Consider the following 18,697-nt stretch of genomic DNA (forward strand, 5'->3'; position numbering starts at 1 on the left):
CAGAAAGAATATATCCAGATGTGGTATATTATTAACAATCTTTTGAGTAAATATAAGAATGAAGGGATTATAACAGCATGGGAACAAATTGTTATAAGTGCTGTATTTAAAGGAACAATAATTAGTATTTAAGTATGGCTATTAAATTTAGATAATTTGTCTGATGCAAATGATCAGACAAAGCTCTTAGCAAGGTGACTGACTTGAACAAATGGTCTTGGATTTGAAGTCTTCTGTTATGAAATGTAAATCTCAACAGGTTGAAGAGAGACTTTAATCGAAGCCATCATAGAATGATCTCTCACACCTTGCAGGGCTACCTGGTGTCCAGAAAATTTTTTCTTTTTGGTGAAGTCTGTCATCTTTGGACTAAAATACTGTCATCAGATCAAATACTCTGGAGTACAGTTCCCCCTCAATTTTTGAATGAATTTTAGCATTTTCTTTCTCTCTGGAACTTAAAATATCTCGTTTGAAATTGTTTCTGTGATTAAGCTTGGATTCACAGACCAACAACTTATTAAGGTAATCAGAAAGTTATTGTGGAAAAACTGAATATTTTAATATATATCAATAGCCCATGGTGTAAAGGTTCCAGGTTCATCCTTTGGAATCTAAAAAAAATAAAAATAAAAATATTTTTAAGTGTGAAGGTTATAATGTAAACTAATCAAATCCCATCATTCTACCCTTCTTGGCACGATGCAATTAAATTTAAAAATATCCAAGAAATCTAATCTCAGATCTCCCCCCAGTCTCATTGTGGGCTTTTCCGCATTCTACTTTTCCTTACTTGTGTGTTCTTGTTGCTTCAGGGGACATTTTTTGTTCGATGCCTATTTTACTCCCTCTAGTGGTTGATTCAATACTACATCATTTTATCAAGATTTCTGGGAATGGCATCTTGAATCATAGAATCATAGAATCATAGAATCATAGAATCATAGAGTTGGAAGGGGCCATACAGGCCATCTAGTCCAACCCCCTGCTCAACGCAGGATTAGCCCTAAGCATCCTAAAGCAGTGGTCCCCAACCTTTCTGAGGTTGGGGACCGGCAGGGAATTGGGGCGCGGCCCGCGGCCTGCGCGGGCCACGCCCACGCATCGGCCGCGCCCGCGGACCGCACCCACGCATCGGGCCGTGCCCGCGGGCCGCGCCCATGCATCGCCCGCACCCGCGCATCGGGCCGCACCCACGGGCCGCGCCCATGCATCGGGCCGTGCCCACATGGGCGCGGCCAGCCCTGATTCCCTCTCCCCGCCCTCCCGCAGTAAGAAGCTTCCCGGGCCGCAAGCTTGCGGCCTGGGAAGTTTTCCACTGCGGGAGGGGGCGGGGAGAGGGAGCCGCGGCCCGGCGCCATGGCCTTCGCGGCCCGGCACCGGGCCGCAGCCCGCAGGTTGGGGACCACTGTCCTAAAGCATCCAAGAAAAGTGTGTATCCAACCTTTGCTTGAAGACTTCCAGTGAGGGGGAGCTCACCACCTCCTTAGGCAGCCTATTCCACTGCTGAACTACTCTGACTGTGAAAAACTTTTTCCTGATATCTAGCCTATATCGTTGTACTTGAAGTTTAAACCCATTACTGCGTGTCCTCTCCTCTGCAGCCAACAGAAACAGCATCCTGCCCTCCTCCAAGTGACAACCTTTCAAATACTTAAAGAGGGCTATCATGTCCCCTCTCAACCTCCTTTTCTCCAGGCTGAACATTCCCAAGTCCCTCAACCTATCTTCATAGGGCTTGGTCCCTTGGCCCCAGATCATCCTCGTCGCTCTCCTCTGTACCCTTTCAATTTTATCTACATCCTTCTTGAAGTGAGGCCTCCAGAACTGCACACAGTACTCCAAGTGTGGTCTGACCAGTGCCGTATACAATGGGACTATGACATCTTGTGATTTTGATGTGATGCCTCTGTTGATACAGCCCAAAATGGCATTTGCCTTTTTTACCGCTGCATCACACTGCCTGCTCATGTTTAGTTTACAATCCACAAGTACCCCAAGGTCTCGTTCACACACAGTGAAGCGTATCCCCCATCCAGTAGGCATGCTTTTCATTTTTCTGACCCAGATGCAGAACTTTACACTTATCTTTATTAAATTGCATCTTGTTCTCATTTGCCCATTTTTCCATTGTGTTCAGATCTCGTTGAACTCTGTCTCTATCTTCCGGAGTATTTGCCAGTCCTCCCAATTTGGTGTCATCTGCAAACTTGATGAGTAGTCCCTCCACCCCCTCATCTAGATCTTTAATAAATATGTTAAAAAGTACCGGGCCGAGCACTGAGCCCTGGGGTACCCCGCTACTCACCTCTCTCCAGTCTGATGAAACACCATTGACAAGAACGCTTTGAGTGCGGTTCTCTAACCAATTCCCTATCCACCTAACTATCTGAAAATCCAGATTGAGGTCCTTCAACTTATCCATCAGAACATCATGGGGAACCTTGTCAAAAGCTTTACTAAAATCCAAGTAAATGACATCAACCAAATTTCCCTGATCCAGCAAACCTGTCACTTGGTCAAAAAAGGAATCCAGGTTGGTCTGGCAGGACCTGTTGGAGACAAATCCATGCTGACTTCCTTGGATCACCAAATTGTCCTCCAGATGTTTGCAGATCGCAAACATCTTGAAATGAAGCTCCTTTCAACAGCTCCCAGTTTCTCTTCCTGAAAGATATTTATCTCCATCCTCACATCTCCACTTTAAGGGGAAATGAATCTGATAAGCAGACCAAGGATGGAGTCCCGAAATACATTATCCCACCGGGGATAAGACAAGGCAGCTTCAGCTGTAAAAGACTGCCCCCCCCCACATATATATCTTCCATTTATTTTTTCTCTCTGCTACTATTTTTCTCTCTTCGTCAGACTATAAACATGCTTGCCCTCGAAAGCTCACGCCTTGAATAAATCTTTGTTGGTCTTAAAGGTGCCCCTGCTGGACTCTGATTTTATTATTCCTGCATAATATTCATGGACTATAGCTCTGGATGCAATGAGTAGAATTTTAATGAAGGAGGGATATCAAATATAGCAGGGTGGATAAGCCATGAAATGCGGACTCAGTGTGGAAAGGACATTGAGAAGTCGATTACCATCTCTGTGAAATGATCAGCACAGGCCATGCGAATCCTTTCGCCATTCAATGGACTCTCCAGCAGAAAAACTCCATTTCGTCCTCTTTGCTTCCGGGCAGAAGCCACGGCATCCTTGATTGCAAAGAACACCGAGGATGCCAGGAACAGTCCAGCTTCTCCCATGCTCTGTAGTAAGAAGAAGAAGGAGACAGTCAGGCAGGGTGTTTTGCTTTGTTTGTTTGTTTGTTTTGAATCAGGTTTAGAAACAGAGCACTGGTGGTTCATACACAGCCTTATTAAAAAGCACCCAGAAGTTCAGATTGAGTCCAACTGAAGAACTGGCCAAGGAAATCTGGACACTGGCTTTCTTTCAAGTGACAGCTGCCTTCCAGATACAAAAGGTTTAAAGATGAAAACCTGGCCAAATATAAATTCAAAATAAAGGTTCCAGGGCAGTCATCTGTTGCAAAGGAATCACCTGTGCTTTTCAGAGAAACTGTAGACCATTTTGTTTACAGATTCATAGGTTAAAATGACACAGATCAACTGGACTCATACGACAGTCTCCGTTTTGGTTTCGCAAACCATCTGAATGATTTCTGAATAGGCTGGTCAGGTCTACACTTTTGTATCAACAACGAATGGACTTTGCACATTGACTTGCAGGAGGGGAGTTCTGGGCTAAGGAATATACTACCACGTGGCTGGAATAAACAAGGCCACTGCTTTATTATAGCATGATGATATGGGATGTTGGCAAGGCAGGGGGTGGGGAGCCTTCCCTTAACCTCAGTCAGCCGAATTGTCCTCTCCCATCCTACACCAGCTCAACCAACCCAGCCGGGATCACGGGTCCCTTGAGCTGCTGCAGTTCCTACTGGGAGGTGTCCACCGGGGACATCCAAGGAGGTGCAAACCCCTTACAGACCCTTCCCAGGCCACACAGCCCTTTGACCCCATGTGCCTCCCGCAGCGAGGCTTGGCAACCGTCCACAGGTCAGATACCTCCTTAATAAGGCCGCTTGTTTAGAGGATTTGCCACTCAGGGCAGTTGACCTTCAAAACTGGCTTCCCCCCCCCCCCCAACCAGCAAGCCAAAAACTATTACACATATGTCGTCGCATATCCACCAGGTACATGACTCCTAGTTGTGCCACGATTAGCAGGCCTATGTTGCCCTCTCTTTATAGGGCAGCCAGGTTCCATGTGGAGGTAGAGGGACCGTACACTAAGGGCCACTCCGCATCAGGATCTATGTGGCAAATTGGTTGCAGGATGAAAAAACGCCATTTTAAATTGTGGAATTCGTCGTTATGCATACCTGGCTTTGTAGTGGAATCCAGTTGCATTTCTATCGTTTCCCACAGGTTTCCCATCTCGGCAAAAATCGCTAGCCAGGAAGCAATATTGCCGAGCTTTGTCCTGCCCCTGGCCATCAAGCAGCCAATGGGCGGCCATTATCATGCTCCCAAAAAGCCCCTTTCCCTTTAAGGAAGGTTTTAAAAAAAAACACGTTGCAACGAATCTGCGTTGATATGTTGCAACGAAGAAACCCATCTAGCTAGCAGGTGGTGTTTGAGCTGCCATTTCATCGTAGCCACGCTCCCCCCGAGTGAAACCGCCCCCCCTGCATGGGCGCAATTTTTGGCTGAAAATACAGTGAAAAATAAAGGGAAAATAAACCAGCGAATGGGGCTGTGTGTTGTTTTGTGCTTGGTGACTTAAAACAGCTCTGGGGAGGGACTGCAGCCACGGAAGCCTCGCTGGGTAAATGGAGGCTCACCGGTGCATTGATCTCTGCTCGCTCCGAGAAAAAAAAATGGCGATCGCTTCACCGGAAGATCAGAGGAGAGAGCTAGGGGGAGGGACTTTGCAGAAACCGCAACAATGGTAATGTACAGAACTTTCCCACTAGTGTTGCAGATTGCAAGAGTGTAGTGCTTTCCGGAGGGTGAATCCACTTTTTGGGATTTCCCTGAAAGCGCTACAATGAAGCGCTTTTTGCGGATCGGTTTAAGGAGTATTGCAGATTGTCAACGACGTTGTGCATAACAGCAAAACAGTAGCGATTTCAATTTGTCACCATTGTGCTATTTAGAACGAGTGCGGAATGGCCCTAAATGTTGGATATATGGACAACATGTCATGTGCAGGATGCGTACATCTCACTGACTGTGCATTGGTGGGATGTCCGGGAGGTCGTGGGTGGGGTGGAGCCCGTCAGGGCTGCCGGGCAGGCTTTCGCCATGCCTTGCTGCACATCGAGCCCTTTGATGTGTGGCACACAGCAGACAACATTCGGAGCACCACCAAGATGGTTGGGTAGGTAATGCGACGGGTATCACCAAGGGCTTCTTGGTGACTGGTGGTGCCCTAATCATGACCAAGGTGGTCAAGGGCATGGGTTAGGGTTAGGGTTGCACAGGAGATTTGCACAGGAGATGTGCCTGAAGCACATCTCCTGTGCAGTCCACATTCTCCACTTCGTGGTGAAGGATGCCCTTGGGATTGGTTCCAAGGGAACCAGTTCTTCTGCCGAAGCCATTGACATCAGGCATCTCATCGAGAAGTGCCGGAAGATCGTGGCACATTTCTCCCACAACTCATATGATGTCTCAAGGCTGGGGAGAAAGCAGGTCCTGATGGGTGTGCCGCAGCACTGCCTGATCAGAGACGTCAGCATGCGCTGGAACTCCACACGTGCCATGCTTGAGCGCTTGGTGGAGCAAAGGAGAGCCTTAGACGCCCTTGTCCAGGAGATTAGAATGATTATGCCTGGGGAGTGGTTCACTAACCGAGAGTGGGAGACCGTGTCCCAGACCGTGGAAGGTCTTAGGCCCTTCAAGACTTTTGTGGAAATGCTCTTGTCTGACAAGGCGGGTTTGGGTCTGGTCTTGCCTATGGTCCATAAGGCCCGTGAGGTAATGGCCCCCTTTGTGGACCCAGCTCGAGGATGTACAGACATCGTTCTGGCTATGCACATGCTTGCCAGGAGGCTCCTTAAAGGGTTTGAGAACAACCTTGGGCCCCTTTGTGAGTCTGGAACATTCAGGATTGCAGCCATGTGTGATCCGCATGTTAAAGGCAGCATAGCGGAGAGGGAGAGGAGCCTTCCTGAATGGTGCAAGTTGCTCATTCAGAAGCTAGTCTGGTGGAAGTCCAAGGAGGCTGAGAAGTCAGCCAGGCAGGGGAGGAAGGAGCCAGCACATCCGCTGCTCCTTTCCCCCAGCCTCTGCTGCCAGATCAGCCCCCGTGGGCCACCCCAGCGAGAAGCCTGAGCAGGAGGAATTATTGCTGGGTTTCCTCCAGCCCACTCCTTCCCCTGAGGGCAGTGGGTGTCCAAGGAAGAGCAGTGCCTCTGGGATGGTGAGGGATTGCCTTGGTGAACCCCAGGAGCCCCAGAGCTGCTGTCCCTTAAGACAGTGGTCCCCAACCTTTTTATCCCCGGAGAGCAGTCAACGTTTGACAATTTTACTGAGGCCTGGGGGGGGGAGGTAGTCTTTTGCCGAGGGATGTCGCCGCCACTGGCTGAGCCCCTGCTCCACTTGCTTTTCCACCGGCGCCCCTGACTTCCTGCTGCCCGCTGGGGGGCGCTGCCAGCAGCAGCTGCTCAGTGCCACACCGAGGAGGAGCCCCAGCCATGGCAGCCGCTGGAGAGCACCAAAGGTGAGCCGGCGGCAGAGTGACAGGGCAGCCCCCAAGACAGCAGCCGGGGAGGAGGATGAGGAGGAGCCGCAGCCTGATACCGACTGATCCACGGACTGGGACCGGTCCCTGGACCGGGGGTTGGGGACCACTGCCTTAAGAAACTGGGCCAGGATGGAGGCAGTCCCACCTAGAAGATGTAATTATTGATATTTGGTCAATATCAATCCGCCTGGCCCATATCTACCTTTCGTGCCCGCCAACAAGCATCTAGAGGTAGCGGGCATTTTCTCATGCTAGCAGCACCGTCTGTGAGTATCGCTCCCACCTGGCACCTGAAAGAGTCCATCAACTGGTCTTCCTCAAGGTCAACGTGCTGGCTCTTAGAGCTCATGTTAAACCCAAGAAGCGCCCCATCAGTTCGCAGGGGGTGCCCAGGAGTTTAGTGTCATGTGTGCGGAGATTTGTCGGTTTCCTGCCAGAGCTGTTCTCTCCAAGCAGTTCTGTCAGGACTCTCTCAGGATGTGGCCTGGGGAGAGCACTTGAAGTTGTGGTTGAAGGTGATGACCTATGCAGAGGAAGGAAAAGGGGATTGAAACTGTTTTGAGATTCCTTTGGGTTGTGGAAAGTGAGTTTTCCTCTTGATTTTTCTGTATTTGTTAGGTGCGGGGGGCTAAATGGGAGAGCCAGTGATGACTACAGCATGGATGGAGCTCCCAGATTACCCTGAGCTCCTCCATTTGCTCTCTGAGGCTTTCCCAGGGTTTCCGTGTCGGCGCCATGGACTTTCCCCACTTCGATGGTGTTTTTTGGGTGATCTCCTTGTCTCCCCTAGAGGTTGGCATCCCTGTACCACTAGTGTTACTAGTGGTGCAGTGACATCCCCCCCCCCACATACACCTTTGCAGGGGCCCCCTCTTCTCTCCAGGGGAACCCAGGTGAGCTCTGAGTGGACCTAAGATGTTCTACAGTTGTCACCTGCAGGCTGACACCCAAGCACTGCTTAGGCTGCCGGCCATGGCTGTCACCTGCAGCTCTGGCATGCAGTGTCCATTTACCCCAGGCGAGGTGATGGGCATGGGGGAACTGGTCTCTGATTGAAGATGAGCAGCAATTCCTGACTATTCCCATCATCTCCTGTCTGGAGGGTGGCATTTGCATGCCAGATCTGCTTCCCTGCCTTTCCCTGTGGCTGAGTGTGTGTTTGCAGGGTAGACTTGCAGGGTAGCCCAGGGAGGGTCGTCCCTGACTCCCCTCCAGGTTTCAACAAGATTGGACCAGGGGGTCCAATCCTAGGGGCTCCCAAAGAGGTTGCCCCTATCCGTCCCATTATATCCAATGGAGATTCGGCCCCATAGGATATAATGGACCCATCATGCCCTAGTTCAGATGGAGGGTTTTAGATGCTGTCCTTAGTGTAGCCTCTAGTTGAGCCTGAGGGTAAGTTTACTCTGACAGAACAGACCCTTTTCCCCATGACATCTAGTATGCTAGATAAATGTGTGTGTTCTTGTCTCATGAATGGGCCCAATATGTAATCAGATCCCAGACTGTTTAGATGTCTTCCAAAAAACACAGTTCTAGGCAATCTGTTAAAATCAATAGTGCTTGTGTGAGATCCAAGTTTGGGAGTTTGCCATACCCAGACTGGCACTGCTTCACTTGAGATATTTATCTGTTATTACTGTTGTCGTCGTGAGTAACTCAACATGCCTGGACATGGGGGGGGGGGGGCTCTGCACAAGTGTACCCAGGTGTTCTCTCCTTGAGTGCGATGCCTCTCTTTGCCTTATCATGGGGACGGCCCTCTGGCCCCTCCTCTCTCCCTGTCCTCTCACTCTCTGCACATGAATCCCCACGTCTTTGCAGGTCTCTCCTATAGATGCTCTCATCGTACCACATACGTGATGTTGGACAAGCTGGCCATTTGTGATAGGGAAGGTCCTCTTTAGATTAGGTTAGGCTTCTCTCTTTCCTTTCAGCTGCAACCTGAATGTGAACTGGACCTGCTTAAATTAATGTAAGTTAACTTTTTTTCTAGGATACTTCTTGGGAGATTTATTTACTGCATTCAGTAGCATGTTTCTACAACTCAACAAAACTGTGCTGTATTGACCAAATATCAATAATTACATCTTCTAGGCATCACTGCCTACATTTAGGAGTAACTTTAGGTGTTACTGAAGTACGACAACATTAAAGGAGACTGGCCTTTTCCCACCCTGCAGACAGGGAATAGTTTTTCTTTGACGTGAATGGAATAAATGTCTTTGGCAGATTAAATTAACAGCCGTTGAACAACACAAAACGCTCTTGCATGACTAGATTACTGGATTTATCTAACATATTTACCTTGGAGGAGTAGATCGCAATTGGGTTTCTTGTGTTTGGTAGCAAGTAGATTCTAAACAATTCCGGGACATCACAAACAGCAGGAATTTTATATGTGTCTGGACCCCGCGTATACTGTTCTCCTTCTGGGGAGAATTTTATTTCTTCTTGAGTAAAGAGTCCAAGTCCCTGTATAAAGCCACCTTCAATCTGAGGGCATAAATGTACAAAATTTCAGAGCAGATATGTGAAGCATACAGAGTGCAAATTGTTCGACAATTCCCCTGTAGAAAATGGTTGCTTTGGGGGTGTATTCTATAGCATGATCCCCTGCTGATGTTCCTCCCCTTCTCAAACCCCACCCTCCTTTTGCTCTGCTCACATATCTACATGTGTTTCCCAAACTGTAGATCACAATGCTCAAGATTAAATCTGCTAGAGAATGAACTATAATGTAAACTAATCTTTCCACTTCCCTGGCTATGTGTTAAAACTAGCTCTCTAGCCAACTGTAATTCTAATATATTCATCCTTAACTAGGAGATATATACATCAGTGGGTTTTTCTTTTGACCCATGAAACACCATTATATCAGGTCACCTGCTACATGATTGGTCCTCAGTTAGAAATGCCCTGTTCCCTGTAGCTTAGCTCCTATCGAGAGGGAGCCCTCGGCCAGAAAGTGCTGATAAGGAGTCTGCTCTCGATCCCCAACTTCCTGTCAGACCTTGCTGGGTGGAACTGGAGCTGGCCCCAATGAGTACCTCTGCTCTAGGAGGAGTTACTTTTCTATTAGTAGCTTCGGGTATTAAAGCTTTATACATGAATATCCCCTTGGATGAAGTTAGGAATGTAGTTAGTATATATTTAGATCATAGAGAAACTGACAGACCTCCTGCACATTTTCTATTGGACCTTCTAGATATTGTACTTGAAAAAAACTTTTTTCAATTTAACAATAAGTTATTTCTAGAAAAAGTGTGGGGAAGATGCCTGCTTGAGCGGAAAGTGATTCTCCAGATCTTAATCTGTCTGTGACAGAGGCCACGAAGAAATCTGCCGCCATCTCTGTTCTTCTTTTTATAAGGATTGTGTTTCCTCTCCCTCTCTCTGAGCTGAATTCTCAGATCCCTAATGGAGCTTAATCACGAACTTCAAACGCCTGTTAAAAAGCAACGATCTAATGACTTTGAATTGCTTTTGCACACTTCCTCCTGTCTCCTCCATCAAGCTGCAGCAGTGAAGTTGTCTTCCTACAAAGACTTTCATGATTGTTTTTCTTGTCTTTTTTTAACTTTGGGAGGAAGGTGAAACATACAAACAATTTTTAAAACAAAATAAAGGGCCCATCTGGTTTATTTGCTCTCATGAAGATTGCTTCTTGATAACAGCGCTCTTGCGATACCTTTGTCGCTGGGTGTTTTTATAAGCATTCAAAACCTTCTGCGAGAGGACCTCTTCTGGTTATTTGAATTATTGCATGAACCTGGCTGGTGTTGGTAAACCTGATTTTTAATGTGTCTGTGTTTATTTATTTGTTTGTTTGTTTTTAAATATCTATACCACCGCTCACCTGTAGGTCTCACAGTGGTTTACATCATAAAAAGGAAGAGCTGGAACTTCTCATGCTGATGGAAAGGTATGATCTAGTAGGCATCACAGAAACTTGGTGGAATGATTCTCATAACTGGAATGTAATAGTGGATGGATATGAACTGTTCAGAAAAAACAGAATAGATCAAAGAGGTAGAGGAGTGGCACTGTATGTGAGGAAAGGGCTTATCTGTCAGGAAATTCTAGTGAAGGAGAGCACATCTACAGTGGAAAGCATCTGGGTGAAAATAAGCAAGGGGAAAACAAACAGTGTGGTGGTTGGTGGCTGCTACCGACCGCCTGACCAACGAGAGGATGTGGATGCTGCACTTTATGAGCAGCTTGAGACAATATCCAAGCGGCAGGACCTTGTCATCATGGGTGACTTCAATTTCCCAGATGTGTGCTGGGAAACAAACTCTGCAAAGCGTCCTCAGTCATGTAACTTTCTGACCTGCCTGGCTGACAATTTCATTTATCAAATGGTAGATGAACCCACAAGAGGTTCAGCCATACTGGACTTAATACTGACCAACACACAAGAGTTGGTGGATGAGGTGAAGGAGGTGGGGACCCTAGGGGGAAGTGACCATGTCCTCATAGAATTCCTTTTGAGATGAGGAGCCAAGGAAGCTTGTAGCCAGACGCGGATGTTGGATTTTCGTAGGGCAAACTTTAATAAACTCAGAGACATGATGAGTGTCATACCATGGACGACAATGCTGGAAGGGAAGGGAGCATGTGAAGGATGGGCACTACTCAAACAGGAGCTATTGCATGCTCAATCAATGACTATCCCAGAAAGACGAAAACACTGCAGGAGCTCTAAGTAGCCTATTTGGATGAACAGAGAACTTCAAGAGGAACTAAGAAAGAAAAGGAAAATGTTCAGGAAATGGAGGGAAGGACAGAGCTCTAAAGAAGAGTACCTACAGGTTACTAGGCACTGTAGATCAATCATAAGAAAGGCCAAAGCTGAAGGTGAGCTAAGATCGGCCAGGGAAGCCCATTGTAACAAGAAAAGATTTTTCAGCTATGTGAGGAGCAAACGTAAAGTGAAGGAGGCAATAGGCCCACTGTTGGGTGCGGATGGACAAACTCTAACGGAAGATGCAGAGAAAGCAGAAAGGCTTAGTGCCTATTTTACATCTGTTTTTTCCCACAGGTCAAAGTGTTTACGCACATCTAGAGATGGCCATAGCCAAAGGACAGTGTCTGGGTGGCAGGTTAACATGGATAGAGAGGTTGTCAAGAGGCATTTAGCTGCACTGGATGAGTTCAAATCCCCTGGTCCGGATGAAATGCACCCAAGAGTACTCAAAGAACTTTCCAGAGAACTTGCACAGCCCTTGTCCATCATCTTCGGAACCTCTTTAAGGACTGGAGATGTCCCGGAGGACTGGAAGAGAGCAAATGTTATTCCAATCTTCAAAAAAGGGAGGAAGGATGACCCAGGAAACTACAGACCAGTGAGTCTGACCTCTGTTGTGGGGAAGATAATGGAGCAGATATTAAAGGGAGCGATCTGCAAACATCTGGAGGACAATTTGGTGATCCAAGGAAGTCAGCATGGATTTGTCTCCAACAGGTCCTGCCAGACCAACCTGGTTTCCTTTTTTGACCAAGTAACAGGTTTGCTGGATCGGGGAAATTCGGTTGATGTCATTTACTTGGATTTTAGTAAAGCTTTTGACAAGGTTCCCCATGATGTTCTGATGGATAAGTTGAAGGACTGCAATCTGGATTTTCAGATAGTTAGGTGGATAGGGAATTGGTTAGAGAACCGCACTCAAAGAGTTGTTGTCAATGGTGTTTCATCAGACTGGAGAGAGGTGAGTAGCGGGGTATCTCAGGGCTCGGTGCTCGGCCCGGTACTTTTTAACATATTTATTAATAATCTAGATGAGGGGGTAGAGGGACTACTCATCAAGTTTGCAGATGACACCAAATTGGGAGGACTGGCAAATACTCCGGAAGATAGAGACAGAGTTCAACGAGAAAAATGGGCAAATGAGAACAAGATGCAATTTAATAAAGATAAGTGTAAAGTTCTGCATCTGGGTCAGAAAAATGAAAAGCATGCCTACTGGATGGGGGATACGCTTCTAGGTAGCACTGTGTGTGAATGAGACCTTGGGGTACTTGTGGACTGTAAACTAAACATGAGCAGGCAGTGTGATGCAGCGGTAAAAAAGGCAAATGCCATTTTGGGCTGTATCAACAGGGGCATCACATCAAAATCACAAGATGTCATAGTCCCATTGTATACGGCACTGGTCAGACCACACCTGGAGTACTGTGTGCAGTTCTGGAGGCCTCATTTCAAGAAGGACGTCGATAAAATTGAAAGGGTACAGAGGAGAGCGACGAGGATGATCTGGGGCCAAGGGACCAAGCCCTATGAAGATAGGTTGAGGGACTTGGGAATGTTCAGCCTGGAGAAAAGGAGGGTGAGGGGGGACATGATAGCCCTCTTTAAGTATTTGAAAGGTTGTCACTTAGAGGAGGGCAGGATGCTGTTTCTGCTGGCTGCAGAGGAGAGGACACGCAGTAATGGGTTTAAACTTCAAGTACAACGATATAGGCTAGATATCAGGAAAAAGTTTTTCACAGTCAGAGTAATTCAGCAGTGGAATAGGCTACCTAAGGAGGTGGTGAGCTCCCCCTCACTGGCAGTCTTCAAGCAAAGGTTGGATACACACATTTCTTGGATGCTTTAGGATGCTTAGGGCTAGTCCTGCGTTGAGCAGGGGGTTGGACTAGATGTCCTGTATGTCCCCTTCCAACTCTATGATTCTATGATTCTATGCTCATAAAATTCTTAAAACAGCAAAACCTCAATATTACCCAATTCAACAATAAGACAATGCCACAATACGATAGCGGCAGTGGACATCCTTTGTGAACCTGTTTTAATCCCACCTTGTTCAGCGTGGGGCACTGATTTTACCCTCGTGAGAGCAGGAGCTGTCTGGTGGAACTTGGGATCCAGCTGGAAAACCCAGGACTCTGCCCTGGCCTCAACCATGCGCCTGGCGGAAGAGCTCCATCTTGCAGGCCCTGCGGAAAGCTGGTAACTCTGGCAGGGCCCTCAGCTCTTCCGGGAGCTCCTTCCCCCAGGTAGGGGGCAAGGACCGAAAAGGCCCTAGCCGTGGACGAGGCCAGGCATACGTCCCGGGGGCCCGGGACGACCAATAAATTCATACACACAGAGCGGAGAGCTCTGTGGGGGGCATAAGCAGCCAAGCGGTCCCGCAGGTAGGCAGGGCCCAGGCCACGTATGGCCTTAAAGGTTAATACTAATACCTTGAACCTGACCCAGAAACAGACTGGTAACCAGTGCAGATGACAAAGCACCGGCTGAACATTGGTTTACAAGAACACTGGTCCATCTGTTACAAAAACAAAAAGATGAGCTAAAAGCTTTTACTGAAGGCTTTCTGAAAGATACCCTTAAGGAAATTTGAGATGGCGAGAAAGGTATTTCTAACAGGATTAATGGTCTAAACGAGGGCAACAACAAGAGAGCAAGAGTGAAGGTTGGAAATTATCAGCAGAAGACAATTTGGGCGTCAGAATCCTTCAGAAAACAAGACCTGCAACAAGAACCTATTATTTTTGCTGATCAATTTTTCCAAGACAAGGATACTTTTACTGAAAAGGCATATAGCTACTTCAAAGCAGAAGTACAAAAGAACCAGCCTAATGACACATTGATTTGTCATGAAAGCAATCAGCCTAAAAGAGCTTCCCTGGAAAAAAGTGTTCCAACACACCCCAGAATGGAGACCAGGAGGTGCAACTGTTTCAAGTCTTATTGGTGGATATCCAGTGGAAAAGAGCACAACTTCACTCTCTATCCCAAAGCCTAATTGGTCAGAATGTAAAACTAGGAGAAAAACAAGGCGCAGCAAGCCTCAAAATGAGACCCCCCTAAGAAGAGTGGGGGGAGCCAAGGAGGGGCAAAGGGAAGGGTCTGATTGTAAGAGCCAAGGAGGGGCAAAGGGAAGGGTCTGATTGTAAGAGCTGGAAATGTGATGATAAAGCCATTTTTTTCTTTTCTCTCTCTTTCTCTTCTATATATATACATACTGGGCTAAAACTCATATTCTTTTATAAAAAATGCTTAATATTAAGTACTTAAAAATATGTTGTGTATAAGTGCCAGCTGATTCCTCAGCTCAAGGATATGCCCTGGCTCAAATATAAAGGTAACACCTAAGGTAGATTGTAATTGCTAGTAATGCCACGATAAAGTGGTTTTTTGTTGCTGTTGTTGCTTTGTTTTCTTTTTGTGGTGCAGTATTAGTCAAAATTGTTGAACTATTTAAAAAAGATAAAACTGACATCTATAGGCATAGAAAACCAATTGAAGAATTCTAAGAACAATGGAGCCTCTACCTGGACTATTTGGCAAAATGAAACTTCAAGCAAATGGGGACTTTGGGGGGCAGAGGGAGGGGGGATATTGTAACTATAAATATTTTATGCTTGTTTCTTTTGTATCTATATAAAAGTAAAAAAATAATATAATAAAAAAAAAGTTATTTCTACAAACACATGGTTTCTACAAACACATGGGTAACCAATTAAACAATGTACCTAATGAGTTATAGATAAAGGATAGGTATCAGAACTGATGTAGCCAATTTAATAATGTTCCGAATTAGTTAATCTGTGGTTTTATAAATATAGTGGATGCCTAGAGGCTTTGGGGTCATTTCCCTAGAGGAAGGTTACCTTGTTGGACCATTGACACATTGCGGTGAAATATTAAAGTGAATATAAAGATATTTATTCAGCCCTGAATATATCAGCCCGGACTGCTCCTTAGAAGGCCAGATCCTGAAGATGAAACTCAAATACTTTGGCCACCTCATGAGAAGGAAGGACTCCCTGGAGAAGAGCCTAATGCTGGGAGCGATCGAGGGCAAAAGAAGAAGGGGACGACAGAGAATGAGGTGGCTGGATGGAGTCACTGAAGCAGTCAGTGCAAACTTAAATGGACTCCGGGGAATGGTAGAGGACAGGAAGGCCTGGAGGATCTTTGTCCATGGGGCTGTGATGGGTCGGACATGACTTCAGAACTAACAATAACAACAACCACATAACATGTAAATATCCTGATGCATACCTGTCCTATGTCGATTCCCGGATTGATGGTGTAACAGGCATCTATAACAATGTCTGTTTGGAGAGTCTGGTAGACAAATAAGATGAACAGCACACGTTAAAAGTATGATGACAACCATCATTCAAGTCCAAAAAATCTTACCCATGGTATTATTATAGTTTCTGATCTCTATTTTTATTTTTTGCATTTGGAAGCTCAAAGATCTATTTTGTCAGAAATACTTTGGGGCTAGAACTGGATGATTCCTTTTCCCAAGCAAGTCTCAAGGGCAGACATCCAACTGCCAACCTGTAGTCTACCCAGCTCTGAATCAAGACTATGGTGACGTAAACTGTACTGAAGTAAAACAGGTACATTTGAGTCCAATACCATCTAAGAGAACAACAAGATTTTGGAGTATGGTTGCCAGCCCCCCCCCTCCCGGTGGGGGATGGAGAGGTCGTTTCTCCAGGTCAAGGTTGGGATATTCCTGGAAGATTGGCGATGGAGCCTGGGGAGGACAGGGTACAATACCACAGAGTACACCCTCCAAATCATCCATTTTCTCCAGGGGAATTGAACTCTGTTCCTCAGAGATGACCTGCAGTTCCAGGGGCTCCCTAGGTCATACCTGGAGACTAACATCCCTATTTAGAGGATATAAGTTGTTGAAAGTCAATGTTTCCTTCATCAGAAACCATGCTGAAGAGGTACACAGAATGCTCTAACCTAGCGATCCCCAACCTGTGGGCCGTGGACCACATGTGGTCCTTCGACTAATTGGAGGTGGACCCCGAAGGACGCCTTCTCCCCCCCCCGGCCCTTTACTTCATCCCCCCCAGCCCTTTACAACACACTTCATTGTTGTGGCGTGTCTGTATCTTATTTTGAAGGGATGTTTAAACATTACCATAGTCATCAGAGAGCGCTAGGGCAGTGGTTGAGAGTAGAGGAGTAAACTACCCCCCCCCCACTGGGGCCTCAGTAAAAGGTGTTGAGTGGTCCCCGGTGAGTGGTCCCTGGCGTTGAATGGTCCCCGGTGATAAAAAGGTTGGGGACCACTGCTCTAACCCTATAGAATAAAGTCTGTGAACATCTTTTACCCAGATATGCTTTAAATTGACTCTCCAGGCTAACAGCTACTGCTGAGTCCCCCTTTGAATCAGCCACTCTTCCCTTTGAAAACCCATCTATATAGCATCACAGAGGGTGGCAAAGGAGAGGTCAACAGATGAAGAAACGGTTCATATCTAAACAGGGGTTATTTGGATTAAGGAATAGAAGGGCTGCTGATTAATTTTGCAGATGATACTAAACTGGGTGTGGTAGCAAACACAGAAGAAGACAGAATCGGGATACAAGACAGGCTGGAAAACTGGGCTAAAACAAATAAAAAGAATTTCAATAGTGATAAATATAAATATTTAGGTAGGAAAAATCAAATGCATCATTATAGAATGGGGGAGACCAGTATTGGCAGTAGTATGTGTGAAAAGGATCTAGGGGTCTTAGTAGACCATATACTGAACATGAGTCAGCAGTGTGACTCAGTAGCTAAAAAGGCAAATGGGATTTGGGGCTGTATTCAAAGAAATATAGTGTTCATATCACAAGAGGTGATGTTACCCCTTTACTCCACTCTGGTTAGACCTCACTTAGGACTGTGTTCAGTTTGGGGCACCACAACTGAATAAGGGAGTAGAAAAACTGGAGCATGTCCAGAGGAGGGCAACAAAAATGGTGAGAGGTTTGGAGAACAAGACATTTGAGAAAAAGTTGACTGGGCTTGGTCTGTTTAGCCTGAAGAGGTGATATGACAGATGTACTTGAAGGGCAGTCACATAGAGCAGGGGTAGTCAACCTGTGGTCCTCCAGATGTTCATGGACTACAGTTCCCATGTTCCCAAACACTGGCAGGGGCTCATGGGAATTGTAGTCCGTGGATATCTGGAGGACCACAGGTTGACTACCTCTGACATAGAGGATGGATCAGAGTTGTTTTCAGTTGATCCAGAAGGTTGAATCAGAACCAATAGGATGAAATTAATTCAAAAGAATTTTCAGCTAAACACGCAGAAGAAATTCTTGACAGAGTGGTTCATCAGTGGAACAGGCTTCCTCAGGAGGTGGTGGGTTCTCCTTCTTTGGAAGTTTTTAAGCAGAAGATAGATAGCCATCTGTCAGAAATGCTCATTCTGTGAACTGAGGCAGATTGTAAATAGGTAGGCAGAAGGAAATGTGTCAGTGTTTGCCTCGTGGCCCTTTCTTCCTGTCGGGAACCCGCTTGCTAACTGAAAAACAGGGTGCCCCTTTGAAGAAAACGTCACGCCAGGCCTGGTGAACGGTACAACAGGAACAAGCTTTATTTCAGCAACGTGGAGTCCGCTGGTATGGAGTAAGAGCTTCCACCGAACTCCAGGTGGAAGCTCCCTTTTATACAAAACCCACCTCCTTAGGCTGTATTGCCCCACCCAGTACTTGCGGAGGGAACATGCTGATACAATCATGACTCATGCACATATGCGAGGTTTTCCGGGGTTCCTGATGGCCCATTTTCCTGGAACAAAGGGCCATCTCCGGGCCCTTGTCAAAAGGTGGAGGGGGACATTGAGGTTCTTTAGCGGCCATTGCCACCTCAACGATCGGGTGGGGCGCCCAGCTGCCGGCTTGCCTATGATCACCATGCCCTACCTCCGTGATCGCGGCCGCCTCTGATGGCGGGGTTCGGTCCCGTTCCCAAGCCACCAAGGACCGAACCACGACATTCTGCCCCCCCAAAGGTCCATTCTCCAACCCCCCGGGGCGGCCAGGATACCGCTTGTGGAAACGTTCAGTGAGTCGGGGCGCAAGGACGTCCGCTGCCCAGACCCATTCCCGGTCCCCCAAAGCGAAGTCCTTCCATTCCACGAGGTACTGCAACTTCCCCCTGTGGAGTCTA

The 18,697-nt window shown here is 46.8% G+C and overlaps 1 protein-coding gene across 4 annotated transcripts in view; it reads right to left on the reverse strand.

Moving 5' to 3' along the window:
* Positions 1 to 221: 221 nt before the first annotated feature.
* Positions 222 to 18,697, reverse strand: part of AOX1 (aldehyde oxidase 1) — a 143,022-nt gene continuing 124,546 nt past the window's right edge. For all 4 annotated transcript variants that reach the window (XM_077319115.1, XM_077319116.1, XM_077319114.1 and 1 more), the window contains 4 exons: positions 15,781 to 15,846; positions 9,075 to 9,263; positions 3,096 to 3,263; positions 222 to 614 (listed from right to left, as the gene is read on the reverse strand). In XM_077319115.1, the coding sequence (XP_077175230.1) occupies positions 561 to 614; positions 3,096 to 3,263; positions 9,075 to 9,263; positions 15,781 to 15,846 (477 nt within the window). In that variant the 3' untranslated portion in view covers positions 222 to 560. The remainder of the gene's footprint in view (positions 615 to 3,095; positions 3,264 to 9,074; positions 9,264 to 15,780; positions 15,847 to 18,697) is intronic.

Source organism: Paroedura picta, chromosome 2 (assembly GCF_049243985.1).
Source record: "Paroedura picta isolate Pp20150507F chromosome 2, Ppicta_v3.0, whole genome shotgun sequence".
In the NCBI taxonomy this organism is placed as follows: Eukaryota; Metazoa; Chordata; class Lepidosauria; order Squamata; family Gekkonidae; genus Paroedura; species Paroedura picta.